Here is a 13,798-nt window from a genome sequence, read left to right on the forward strand (position 1 = left end):
GAGGAGGAGGAGGAGGAGGAGGAGGAGAAGGAGGGAAAGAGGGACCAGAGCGATGGCTCCGTGTTGGCTTGAGGTGCCTGCTGTATAAGATGAGAACCCAAGTTTGATCCCTAGCAGTCACAGAAAGGCTGGCCCAGCACCACAGGTCTCTAACTCCAGCACTGGTGAGGCAGCGAGGGTTGGGCTCTAGGAACTCACTGGTTAGAGCCAACCACACTGAAACAGTGAGCTCCAGATTCAGTGAAAGACCCTGTCTCCCTAAACAAGAACTTGATAGCTGAAGGTGCCTGGCACCAACTTCTGGTCGCCACAGGAATGGGCGTTTGCATTCCATTCTCATGCACCTGCACACATGTGTGTACACGACCCCAACATCTGCACACAAAAGGAAAAAGAAAGGAGGAAGAAGTGAAAACAAACCCATAAGGCAGAAATAGAGACCCTGTATGTTCTCTGAGCTGATCTGTTAACTTAGCCCTGATTTTTTAAGCGTTGGGACAAGGCTGCTTTTTGTCCTGAAGATTGGTAACTATAGGGCATGTGGAGGCCCTGGGTGAGCCGCCCAGGCAGGTTCACCTACCTCCTTCAAACTCTGTCTGGCAATTCCCCGAGGTCTCGTTCAGACTCTCCTCCTCGTTGATAATGATGTTCTCTATGTCCTTCATCGTCAAGTGGTCCCGGAAGGCGTGGTACAGGATGTGCTTCAGCTCCTCCAGGGTGACCCTTTGCATATCAAACTGCGGAGATAAAGAACCGGAAGAGGGCTGTGAAAATGGGTGCAAACTCAGCTGGGGTGCCATCGGCGTGCCCGGAAGCTCCCCAAGAAAAAGAGTTTTGGGATACCAGATGAGCAGCATTCCGTCTGCTCGGCTCCCAGCATATGTGAGGTCTTACTGGGGACAGAGTGAGTGAAGTATAGTGTCCTTCATTTAGGAGACAAAGAGTAAAAGCTACTTGCTGGCTGGATTGATCATCGGCCAGCCATCTGCTGTCAACCCTCCACATTTTAGGTACTATAGCGTGGTGCCATACTTTAGACGGCGCATATGTTTCTAACATTCTATCATTTCGCAGGAAACCAGCCATTCCCATCTTGAGTTTCCACTTTGGACAATGCATATGTTTCCGGGTTTTTTTTTCATCATTTCTGAAGGAAGCAGCAATTCCGATTTTGCTTTAAAGTGTGAACTTAGACATGTCTGCTGGGGTTTGACTGTGAATTCCCTCCCCACCATCCCTCCAACAGCATTACATGTTAGAAGTCTTGGTGCTATGATGCTGAGGTAGGGGAAACTTTAAGAAGTGGGTCATGGGGCTAGAGAGCTTGTTCTGTGTTGAGAACACTTTCTGCGTGTTCAGAGGACCTGAGTTTGGTTACTAGCATCTATGTTGGGCACCTCACCACTGTCTGCAACTCCAGCTAAAGGGAATCAGGTTCCTTCTCCTGGTCTCTGAGAGTGCATGCTCACACATGGTACACATGCATATATTCAGGACCACATACATACACAGATAATAAAGACTGGATATTTTTTTTAAAAAAAGAGGTGGGACTTGGTGGCTGGTTAGGTCACTGAAGGGTGCCTCAGTTCCAAGCTAGGTCTCAGGGTTTTTTTTTTCTGTGTGTGTGTGTGTGTGTGTGTGTGCATGGATGCACACAAGTGAGTCTATGTATGTGTATGCACACACATATATACATGGGTGCACATGCATGTGGAAGCCTGATGTCTGGTGTCATCCTCTACCGCTTTTCCACCTAACTCACTGAGGCAGGCTCTCTCAATCAAATCCAGAGCTTGCCAATAGGGCTAATTCCCCTAGCCAGATAGCTCGATTCCCTGTCCCCACATCCCCAAGGCAGGATTACAGGTGTGTATGCCACCATGCCAACTGAGCATCTCCTTGGGTACTAAGGCACTGGACACTGGTCTTCAGGCCTGCATGGTGAGGACTTTAACCACTGAGTTATCTTCCCAGCCCCACAAGTATAACTGTTATAAAAGCCCGAGTCACTTTCTGACCTCCTGTCTTCCCATATGATCTCTCCTGCATGTGTTCCTGCCATTGTGATAATGTCTACCTCAAGGCCTTCATTAGGGGTAAGGGAGCGGCGGTACCCTGCTCTTGCCTTTCCAAAGCTAGAGCCTGCATCAGTGTCTCCTCTGCAGAAGGGATTCCACTAATGACCTAGTACAGTAGAGTCGTTATTTTTCTCATTGCTATGACTGAACACCCGGCAAGGCGACATAAAGAAGCATTGGTTTATCTGAGTTCACAGTTCAAAATGACACAGTCCACCAAGGTGGGGGGAAGGCACGGGCAGCAGGAACTTGAGGCAGCCAGTCACTTTGCGTCCAGAATAACAGAGAGAGGGATGCTGGTGCTCAGCTCACTCTCGCCTTTGTATCCAGTCTCAGATCTCAGCCCACGGGATGGAAGGTGGATTCAGCTCCATCAGTGAACCTGACCTGGGAACTTCTTCCCAGACACGCACCAGAGGCTTATGTCCTGTGTGAGTCTGCATCCTATCGAGTCGACAGTCAAGATTAATTAACCATCACACAAATGGGGATAACGAGGGCCCATGGTTGAAATGAGTACATACAACACTGAAAGCCAAGTCCTACACATTTTGCTCCCCTTCCTGTCTTTTCAAGCATTTAAGAAGCATGCACCTAGTTCTAGGAAATTAAACTGAGTTACTGAAACTTGTCGGGAAAGTCAAGATGATTCAAGTCGAAAGCCCTGTATGAGTCAGAGCAACAGATGGGCATTTGGATGTTGGATGTGTTTTCTGCATTATAGTTTAGCGACCTGTCACAAAACTAGGCACAATGTCCCCCTTCACATTGGATAAACGAGGAAAGTAACCCATGTGCAGGAACGAGGCACAAAGAAGGCAGAGGAGAATAATTCTGATGCGGAAATGGGATCCTCTTGTCTTAGTTAGGCTTAACTGTCAACTTGACACAGCCTAGAGCCTCCTGAGAAAGGAGTCTCAAAGGGAGGCATGGTCCAGATCAGATCAGCCTGTGCAAATATTTATGGGGAACTGTCTTGACTGTTAATGGATGGTGCACGCACACACACACACACACACACACACACACACACACACACACACACCACTGTGGGTGGTACCATTCCATGGATAGGTGGCTCTGGGGCTATGAGCAAGCCCAGATAAGCCCTTTCCTATCCAAGTTTTGGGTCAGAGTGATTTATCAGGGCAACAGAATCAAGTCAGAACAGCTCCTCTGCCATGGTCAGAGATGAGTAATGTTGACGTCAATCAGATTCTTTGGGGGAAGAAATGAGTCATTACTTCTTAGAAGACCAATGCAAGAAGAGGTAGAGTGCTGCCTGGAAAAAAATTAGACTACTTTTAAGAGCTTTCTGACATTCAAAAACTAGGCAAAAAGATTGACCAGAGGCTAGGAGATGGGAAATAAAGATACAGGTTCCCTGGCTCCACTGTTTAGTCTGAGTCTTATAATCATTAGAAAATACTGTGGCATGCTGGGAAGTGACGGCATGTGCCTTTAATACCAGCACTTGGGAGGTAGAAGCAGGCAGGTTTCTGAGTTCAAAGATAGCTAAGGCTGCAGAGAGAAGCCTTGTCTAGAAAAACAAGACAAACAAAACACACTGTGGCTTGTAAAACAAATGGTCCTCAGCAGCAATGGGTAGAAGGCTTGGTATCCAGCAGCTGGTGATGTTGAGAGGAGACTGGACATGAAGGCGTTGACTTCATCAATGGATTAATCTATTAATGAGACCATAGCTGAATGGATCCTGTAATGTGAGGTGTGTTTCTGTATATGTGTTGCTTTTATTGGTTGATGAATAAAGCTGATTTGGCCTAGGGCACAATATAGCCAGACTGGAAGAGATATAGAGAGAGAGTAGGCGAAGTCAAGGAGATGCCATGTAGCTGCTGAATGAAACAGACATTCAGCAGCTACAGAAACTTTGCAGTAAGCCACAGCCTCGAGGTGATACACAGATTAATAGAAATGGATTAATTTAAGATGTAAGAGTTCGCTAGAAATATGCCTGCGTCATCAGTCAAACAGTGTTGTGACTAAAATAAAAGCAACTGCTGAACTTTTCAAAAGATGGGACAGTCCTTCAGGGTTCCTAGTTCACAGAAGAAACTGCCAGACATTCTGCAGGACACAGAAGAAAGCAACTGATAAACTTTACAAGGTAGAATAGATCTTCAAATTTCCTGCTTCATGGAAAAGTCTGCAAGATACATAGGCTGAAGATGGATACCCCAACATTACAGAAGACTTTGGAGAATTGCCCAGGCAGTAAGATGTCTCTGTCAATTCTAAAACTTTGGAAGTTGCTTACATAGTACTTCCTGTTTACTCAAGCAATATTATTTCCCTTCTCAGGTGTTTGATGGGGTTGAAGACTAAATAGCCATAGTTACTTTCCTCTCATGATTTAGCCAAGTCATTTTTAATATAAGACAAACTTCTTAGAATAGGATACTAGAATATATTTCTTGCTTGATGTTATTCATACTGGCTGTAGTTCTAATTTTATGTATGTTTTTGCCTCTTCTTTCCCTTGGACAATACTTTATATTTGTTCTTTTTAAAAAAAATTTATTTATTTTATGTACATGAGTGACCTGTCTTCATGCACACCAGAAAAGGGAATCATGTCCCATTACAGATAGTTGTGAGTCACCATGTGGTTGCTGGGAATTGAACTCAGGGCCTCTGGAAGAGCAGTCAGTAGTATTCTTAACTATTGAGACATTTCTCAAGCCCCTTTTTGTTCTTATTGTATATAGTTTCTATTAAGCTTAGAACTCTCTTATTTAGACAAAAGGGGAGGTGCTGTAGGGATTCCTTCAGCCAATAGCCTTTAAGATACCGGCCTACTTTGAGTGTGGTCTCATGTACTACAAATGCAGACAAAAAGCGTGTGTGGCCCTCTTGGCTGCTGGATTGGATTCCAGTTCCCAGTGAATTCAGAGGACTTCGGGTCGCTACCCCTTCTGTGAGTTTATCCCCAGATAAATAAACCTTTGTTATACTCCGTTCTGGCCTATTGTGGAGCTCTTTTGTAGGCCAACAGCCCTGCTTGGTGAGTCCCTGGAAGTGTGTATTTCAAGACTTGAGAGTCTTCTTCTGTGAGTTTCTGTCTTTCTCTGTATTTTCTTCTTTAAGTCTCTGTGCCCCATCTCTCCCCACTTCCCCCCTTTCCATCTCTATCTTTATTTCATGTTCTCTCTGTGTGTCTATGTTTATCTTTGTTTCTCTGTCTCTGACTGTCTCTCTCTGTCTCTGTCTATCTCTGACTCTCTCTCTCTCTTTTCTCTCTTTTCTCTTTCTCTCCTGGCCATCATGAGGTGGGCAATATTCATCTGCCACTCTCCTCCAACTTCATCTCAAGCTCATATTAACAGACTCAGGGGATCATGAACTGAAACACTTTCAACCTCAAGCTCAGATAGACTCTCCTCCTTACAATAGTGTCTCTTGACTATTTTGTCACAGTGACACATGACTGTCTAACATAGGGTACGAACACCGAAACATACCTGGCAGAGCAACTTCCCATATTTCATCTCTATTGGCAGGGTACCACTCCTCTCTTAATTTTTTTTCTTTTTAACAAACTTTAAAAAGTTTATAGAACAGGAACATGGCACCAATAGGTACTTCTCCCATGATGACCCATCACTTCGGTTTTCATATTTTTCTTGAGTTACTTTTAGAATTTTATCCACAAGCTTCTCATTATTTTTAGCATGTCATTATGCACAGTAGACCCATATTTTAAAATTCCTCTCAAGACTGACAATAGCATAGTGGCTGTGGCACAGTTGGTAGAGTCCTCACTTAGCATACACAAAGCCCTGGGAGCTATCTCAGCACTATGTAAATCATGTGTGGTGCCCAATCTGCCCACAACACCAGCACTAGGGAAGAGGGGCAAGAGGATCAGAAGTTCAAAGTTACCTTTGGCTACATAGCAAGTTTGAGGTCAATCTTGGTAGCATGATTTTTTTCTAAAACAAAAAAAAAATCATTTATGCCCTGTCTCTTATAATTTTACGTGTTTCTCTTTTCTATTTTTGATGTAATTGTGTTTTGTTTTGTGGCTCATAGAGAATGTAGCCCTTACATATTCATGCTTTGGACAGCTAAGGCATTTTCCATTATAGTAAATCTCCATTAAACTAATTTATAATAATTATTTTATCTTTACTAATTACATTATGTAGTCATGAAATTGTACTCGTTCCTTCCCATACCCTTATTTTTATTTACATGTTTATCAAAAACTGTAACATTTCATAGCCTGTGAAAAGAAATGTCTGCCCATTAATTATCCTTCTAGTCATAATACTGTTTCCAATGAGTTTGTCCTTAGTGTGAAAAATTCGTCTTTAATGAAATGAACAGCTATGGAGGATGGCACTGAGACAGAGAAGCAGATGTTTCTGTTTCAAGTCATAGAGAAGCAGATGTGAGCAAGTCATAGCAAACCCCACTCACAAGAAAATTCAAATTCAGATTGGTACACATTGTGACAAGAATGGATGGATAGCCCCCAGTAAGTCAGGAATGAATCACAGACGGTTTCTTAAAAATGTGTCTGGAATTGAAGACCGAAAGTCAATGTTCAGAGGGAGATGGCTCGGCCCATAAAGTGCTTGCTGCACAAGGGTGGGGACCTGAATCCAAACCCCAAGACTCATGTTAAGAAATGGACACAACGGTTAGCTTTGTCAACTTGACACTAACTAGAGAGGAGGTCTTAATTGAGGAATTGTCCAGATCAGGATGACCTATGGGTATGTCTGTGGGGCTTATCTTGATTGTTGACTGGTATGGAAGGACCCAGCCCACCGTGGGTGGCACCATTCCCTAGGCGAGGGGGCCTGAGCTGTTTGAGTGAGGAGAAAGCAAACACATGAGCATCCATGATTTACTTTTCTGTGCTGTAGACTATGGGTGTGGCATGACTTCCTGCTTCCCCTAAGTGATGGATTGTAACCTGAATTGTGAGCTAAAATAGATCCTCTCCCCCATAAGTCATTGTTTGTCAAGTTATTTGATTACAGCAATGAACAATTAAATGGAGCAGTTGGACACAATTGTACATGTAATCCCAGCACTGGTGAGGAAGTGGGTAGAGACAGGAGGCTCACCCAGTTAGACTGCTGGGTGAGCTTCAGGCCAATGAGAAAGACAACTGAATGAGATGTATGCCCTGGCAATGCTGAAGCATGCATGGCAGCTCGTGTATGGCAGTTCTGTTGAACTTGTCCATATTGGGCTTCATGGTCTAAGTTGATGAGGATGACTGACCAGGTCTCTCCTCCCAGTAGGAAACCTGGTGGATGGTGTTCCTGAGGAAGGACATGAGAAGTGGTCCTCTGACCTCCATACATGTGTGCACTTGTGTGTGTGTGTGTGTGTGTGTGTGTGTGTGTGTGTGTGTGTGTGCGAAAAAGTAGGAAGGAATGAAAAAATGAAAGGAAGGAAAAAGAAGAGAAGAGAAAAGAAAAGAAACAGAAAAAGAAAGGAACAGAAAAGGAAAAGAAAGAATAGAACAGAACAGAATATAAAAGAAAAGCAAGCAATTAGAGTTCCAGGTATGTTAGGATGGATGGCACACTATTTATCTTCCATTGTCCTCTTGACACACCTAGAGAGGAAAGCCTTGCTGGAGGACTGACCTGAGCAGTCGATCTGTGGACATCTCTATAGGGACTATCTTGATTCTTAGTTGATGTAGGGCCCAGCCCACTGTGGCACCATTCTCTGGACTGATGGTCCTAGGCTGTATACAAAGCAGTTGGCTGAGCATAGTCTTTGAGCAAGGATGCTCTATGGTTCCTGCCTCCAGTCCTGAGTTCCTGCCCTAATTTCCCTCCAAGAGGATTATGGCTTGCAAGTATAAACTAAAATAAACCTTTTCCTCCTGTGAGCAAGTTGCTTTTTTTGTAACTGGAGGTTTCCCTCCTGCCTGCCAGTTCCAGAATAACCACTCTGAGACTTAATATTAATTACAAACTGTTTGGCCTATTAGCTCAAGATTATTATTATCTAGTTCTTACAACTTAAATTAACCCATTCTATTACTCTATATTTTACCGTGTGGTCATGGTCTTACCTCACATCTTGCTTCCCCAGCTTGCTGGCATCTCCTTGACTTCACCCTTTTTCTCCCTGTATCTCTGTTTGGATTTCCACCTGGCTCTATTCTGCCTGACCATTGGCCAAATCAGCTTCTTCATTAACCAATGATAATCAAACATATTCACAGCATACAGAGGGCATCCCACATCACTTTTTGTCTTTTTTTTTCTTTGTTTTGTTTTTGTTGTTTTTGTTTTGAGGGGGTGGGGAGTATCCCAAGACCCAGTGGTGCAGAAGCCTGGGCATAGTCACTGACTGGTCAAACCTGCGTCCACATATCCCTCAAAAGCCCATGTGTTAAAGGCATGGTTTACTGTCATGATGTTATTGAAAGGTGTTGGAATATTTTAAGAGATGGACCTCTAGTAGGAGGTCCTCTGGTTACTACAGAGGGATTACAGTCACTTTAAAAGGATTGCAGGACTCTAGGCTCTTCCCTTCCCTTTTCTTTATGACTATGGGTGGGCATTTTATACCACTACTTATTCCCTACTATGACCAGCTGATCTTCCCGCAACCACAGAAGTACCAAAAATACAAAAGTGTACTGGCCTTAAAGGCCACTGAAGATGGACCCCCACCTCCTGTGTCTAGTCCCCTGGTGACATTGAAAAGGTCAACGTCACAGTTGCTCCTAGGTGGAGGAGTCTGAGCTGTGTTGAGGTCCATTAGGACAAAGCTACTTCTTTCTGGTCAAAAGAACGATATCTGGATGCTGGAGAATGGTTCAGCTGCTAAGCATAGATATGCTGCCCTTACAGAGCACATTGGTGAGTAGGCTCACAACTCCCTGTAACTCCAGCTGCAGGGGGTTTGATGCCTTCTTCTGTCCTCTTCTGGTACTGCACTCAAGTGCATACATAAACACAACTAAAAATAAAAATAAGCACTAATTTAAAAAAGAATGAAATCTAGCTCTGGCCTTAAGCAGAGACTTTATTTTGAAGCTATTCAAATTATTATTTCATGCTATTGTTTTCTCTTTTAAGAGTCCAGGCTGGGAGATGGTGATGCATGCCTTTAATCCTAGCACTTGGGAGGCAGAGGCAGGCTAAGGAGATGAGATGAATAACTATCCCCTTCGTGAGGCCTTCCATCTCCATTCCTTTCTCCATACAGTTGCTCTCAGAGCATCCTGTAGCACTGTGGCTCACTACTTTTCTGAGTTACTTAGAAAAGTGTAACCTTTTCTTTATCTTTGAAGATATAACTATCATCATTAGTGTTTGTGTGTGCGTATATATACCACATGTTGTATGGATCCCCATAGAGTCAAGAGAAGGGCATTAGGTCTCCTGAGGCAAGTGAGCCACCCAGTGTGGGTGTTGGGGCACAAACTCTGGTCCTCTGTAAAAGCTGCCCTGTGTCATAACCGCCGAGCCATCCTTCCAGCCCCCACCCCGCTTCTTCTTCTTCTCTCCTCACTTCCAGAAAATGACCAAAGCCGGATCATGTTTCCCCACACACTCTCCTCTCTCATCCTCTGCCTCTGACTTAGAGAGGGGTGACAAGGTAAATTTGGGGTGTGTTCCCTGGCGCTCCCTGAGCGACAATTCCCGCATAACAACTAGGGGATGGAGTGTAGACGTGACAGCCTAATGATACGGATTTGGAAGCCACTTGTGCTAGGTTGACAATAAAAGTCACCTGAAGGGATGACAACCCCGGAGAAGAGTATATGAGCATGAAGATGCCTGGAGAAGGGCTCAGAGGTCACAAAGGGTCAGCAGGTGAGCAGCCTCCACCACAGAACATTCAGGGAGTGTCTTGGATGCAACACAAAATATCTAAAGGTTTCTTGAAATGACCTAGGCTTTTTGCAGAATGCTACACTGACATTGGGACAGACACGTTGTTTTCTTTCTGTATGAATTTGTTACAGCCAAGCCAGCCTGCTTGACAAGTTCCAGGCAGTGTCAGAAAAGCAGACAGCACTTGAAGAATGACAACTAAGGTTGTCCCTTTTCTGGTTCCCAACCTCCCCGTGTGTTTTACAGGCATAGATTTAGAAAGAAGAACAGCGTTCATATAATAAATTGGAATTGGGTGTGGCTGCCGCTCAGTTAGTAGAGTGTTTGCGTAGATGCACGGAATCCTTGGCTCTATCCCTAGGACCCCATAAGCCAGGTTTTCTGATACTCACCTGTAACCCCAGGCCCTGGGATGATCGGAAATTCAAGGTCATCCTTAGTCTGAGGCCAGCCTGGGTTATGTGGGACCTTATCTGCTTAGGACACAGAACTCAGATTATTCTAGCTGGGTTGAATCTGAAGCCACCTTCCTGCAGTCTAGCTTTGAGAGTACCAGAAAGGATTATGCAAGTTGCTAAGGGAGGAGAACAGTTAAAAGTCCTATCCAGCTGTGACACCTAGGAACCACATTAATGCCCAGCATGGCAAGATCGCCACAAAGGCACAATAGTGGCACCCGCATGCTGGCAGTAACCAACAATTGCCTAAGTGGGCTTAGGGTCGGCTCAATAGGAAAGGAATTATGCCAACCATGACCAGCATGACAAGATTACCACCAAGGAGCAATAGTGGCACCTACATACTAGTGGTAACCAACAGTTGCCTAAGTGGACTTAGGGCCTGCTCAGTAGGAGGGGAATTATGCCTGGTCTAGTCAACTCCCCAGTGCTAGTGTGGTCATGGACCTTAGAAAAGAATCTACTATTGCCACTTTGCTAGACGAGTATAGTTATTAACTACATCCTAAATCTTATCCTTATACCCACAGATACATATAGCTACCACCTTCCATCAAAAAGGTCTCTTTGTAGCAAATGGAGACCATCCCAGAAAACTACAACTGGGGACTTCAGGGGTCAATGTGTTGTGGGGCTCCCAGCTCCAATGGATACACCTGCAGCACAGCTCCTGCATCTACGGCTCAAGGAAGACCTTGGAGGAGGGGACAGAAATATGAAGACATCTGCTGTGTGTCTTTCTGTCTGCACAGACAAGACCTGAACAATAGCAAATATCAAAAGACAGGCTAATGGAAAAGTGGGGAATCTCACAGGGTCTCAGCCCTACACAAAAATACTGCAAAACAACCAATAACTGCCTAGAGAGGAAAAGTTCACCTCTCCCAGGGATGAGCCTCCTGATTGGTTATCCAATACTGAGTGGTCAGCTCTGAAATCATATATGTGTGTGTGCACACAAAATAACAAAAGTGGACGCCGCAGTAGGATTTATATATTTGTCCACATATATATGCATATATATGAATGTATATGTAACAACCATAGTGATAAAGGCTATCAATCTGACAGCATGATGTGTGGCGGTGGAAGAAACACGGGCAACTGAAGGGAAGAGAGAGAAGTGAAACAGTGACAGAATTATAATTTGAAATGTAAACTAAACACATTAAAAATTAGCCTTACATTCTCTGCTTCCCAGTAATGGGAATGCATGCCATTTTCAAATATTAATATATGCACGCTTGGTTCTACTTTGTTCGCTTCTTCCTGCTTGCCAGATTTTCCCATCCTTATGTCTTCCTTTTTCTTTTGTGCACAGTGCCTATGGCTGGCTTCATTTTGATTAAACTAGGAGGCCTCTTCCTGGTTATCAGATAGATGGCTTAACTGGCAATTTCATAAGATCAAATGCAGGAAAATGGAATTGCCTCTTTCTCCTCCCGGTGTGAGACGAGCAGGTTCACTCCCCTTACTTCCAGACTTCTTCCTGCGCCTCAGCCATTGGGTTTAACTTGAGATTTGCTATAACACATTGAGAGCATTCCTGCTAGCTGGGCATGGTGGTGCATACCTCCGGTTCCAGCATTCCGAAGGCTGAGGCCAAGGCAGGTGGGTCTCTATGAGTTTGAAGCTAGCCTGACCGACATAGCTAGTTCTAGGACAGCCTGGTCTACATAGCTCATTTCAGAGCAGCCAGGGATATATAGTGCCATCCTGTCTCAAAATAACACTTCCCACCCCAAAACATACCCCTTGTGTCTTTTTTTTTTTGCAGAAAAAATACTGATTCTGCACTGAATTTGGGGATGCAGTTTATAACCACGGGCTGCTATCTCAAGATGCTGAATGGATTGCATTCCTTGCTTCCTTTTGTCCAGAACTCTCCCACCTCAGGGCACCCAACTCTCGTGGCATTAAAAACAGCTACAAAGGGGGCATTTGTGCATGTTACCTCTTCTGAGAGATCTCATAACTATTTAAACATTTTGTTATCTCTACTAGTTAATTAACTTAGCGTGTTTATGTTTATGCATGCACATGTGTCTGAACACAACCTAGAGGAACTGGTTTTCCCCTTCGAACACGTGGGTCCTGAATATGGAGCTCAGGTCACTGGGATCGATGGCATGTGCCTTTACTCCCTGAGCCATTTTTCTGACCTAAGACATTATGTTTTTCATGGTATCTTTCAAAAGTAATATGGGTGTTTTTTAAAAAAACTATATAGGTGTATTATCCATATGTACGTCAGTGTATCATGTGCATGTCATGCCTGGAAAGGCCAAAAGAGGGTACCAGATCCCCAGAGACTGGACTCACAAATAGCTGTGAGCCACCATATGCATTCTGGGAATCAAACGTGGGTCCTTTGGGAGAGCAACAGGTGTGTTCAACCTTGAGCTATCTCTCCAGCCCTACAATACCTTTCTTCCTCCAGTCTCCAGTGATAGAAACTTTGTCTTAGAATAACATCCTAGAATTGCCCAGATGTCCCCTCAATGATGCCTGAAGAGGTGGTGTGGGTACAGCTGAGTTAGTAGAGACCACATACTTGCACACACACACACACACACACACACACACACACACACACACGCACACCACACGAGATGCACACTCAAAGTTGAGCTGCTATTTCTAGCTCTTTCTGTTTGGCATTGGATGGTTGACCCAAGTTTTCTTCTTCCATATCCTTTATCCGTTTTCCAGCCCCAGTAGGGATGTTTATTTGCCCTTGAGATTTAAAAACACACACGGCTTCTGTGCCATATTTGGACACATGTTTCTGCATTCATCTTGGCTTGAGTTGAGTCAGGGTTTTTTCATCTTTATACCAACATTGTGTTCTGCTTCCTGTGTGCTTCCTTGCAACCATTTCAACAATGGCTTCCCCATTGTTTGAGTTTGATATTTCCTCTGGAACACAAATTAGCCTTAATTAGCTGTCTGTCCCGTGCCCCCACATGTTTCATCTCTTCCCTAATCATTTGCAAGTCTTTGTTCTGGGTGGTACAGTTCTTTTTTGTTCTCCCTCCCCATAGATCATTCAGCTTCTTTAAGCTTTTTATTTTTATTTATACATATATGTGTATACACTGTGCGTGTGTGCAGGCGCGTGTGTGCGTGCATATGTGAATGAGCATGCACTCAGATGCCCTCAAAGTCTAGAAGAGGGCATTGGATCCCTTGGAGCAGGAGCTACCGGTGGTTGTGAACCACCCAGTGTGTGTGCTGGGAACCAAATTCAGATAAAAGCAGGAGTATTCCATGCTTTAACCAGCGTGCCATTTCTTCAGTCCTTTCCTTAAAAAAAAAGTTTGATTTTATATTTACCAATGTGTTCATGCTCCCTTTGTGTGTGTGTGTGTGTGTGTGTGTGTGTGAGAGAGAGAGAGAGAGAGAGAGAGAGAGA

The 13,798-nt window shown here is 44.2% G+C and overlaps 1 protein-coding gene across 3 annotated transcripts in view; it reads right to left on the reverse strand.

The window, feature by feature from the left end:
- The window catches only part of Caln1 (calneuron 1), a 463,165-nt gene that overhangs the window by 15,091 nt on the left and 434,276 nt on the right, over positions 1 to 13,798 (reverse strand). For all 3 annotated transcript variants that reach the window (XM_026787846.1, XM_026787849.1, XM_013350759.2), the window contains one exon: positions 581 to 737. In XM_026787846.1, coding sequence (XP_026643647.1) covers positions 581 to 737 — 157 coding nt within the window. The remainder of the gene's footprint in view (positions 1 to 580; positions 738 to 13,798) is intronic.

This window comes from Microtus ochrogaster, chromosome 2 (assembly GCF_000317375.1).
Source record: "Microtus ochrogaster isolate Prairie Vole_2 chromosome 2, MicOch1.0, whole genome shotgun sequence".
Lineage (NCBI taxonomy): Eukaryota > Metazoa > Chordata > Mammalia > Rodentia > Cricetidae > Microtus > Microtus ochrogaster.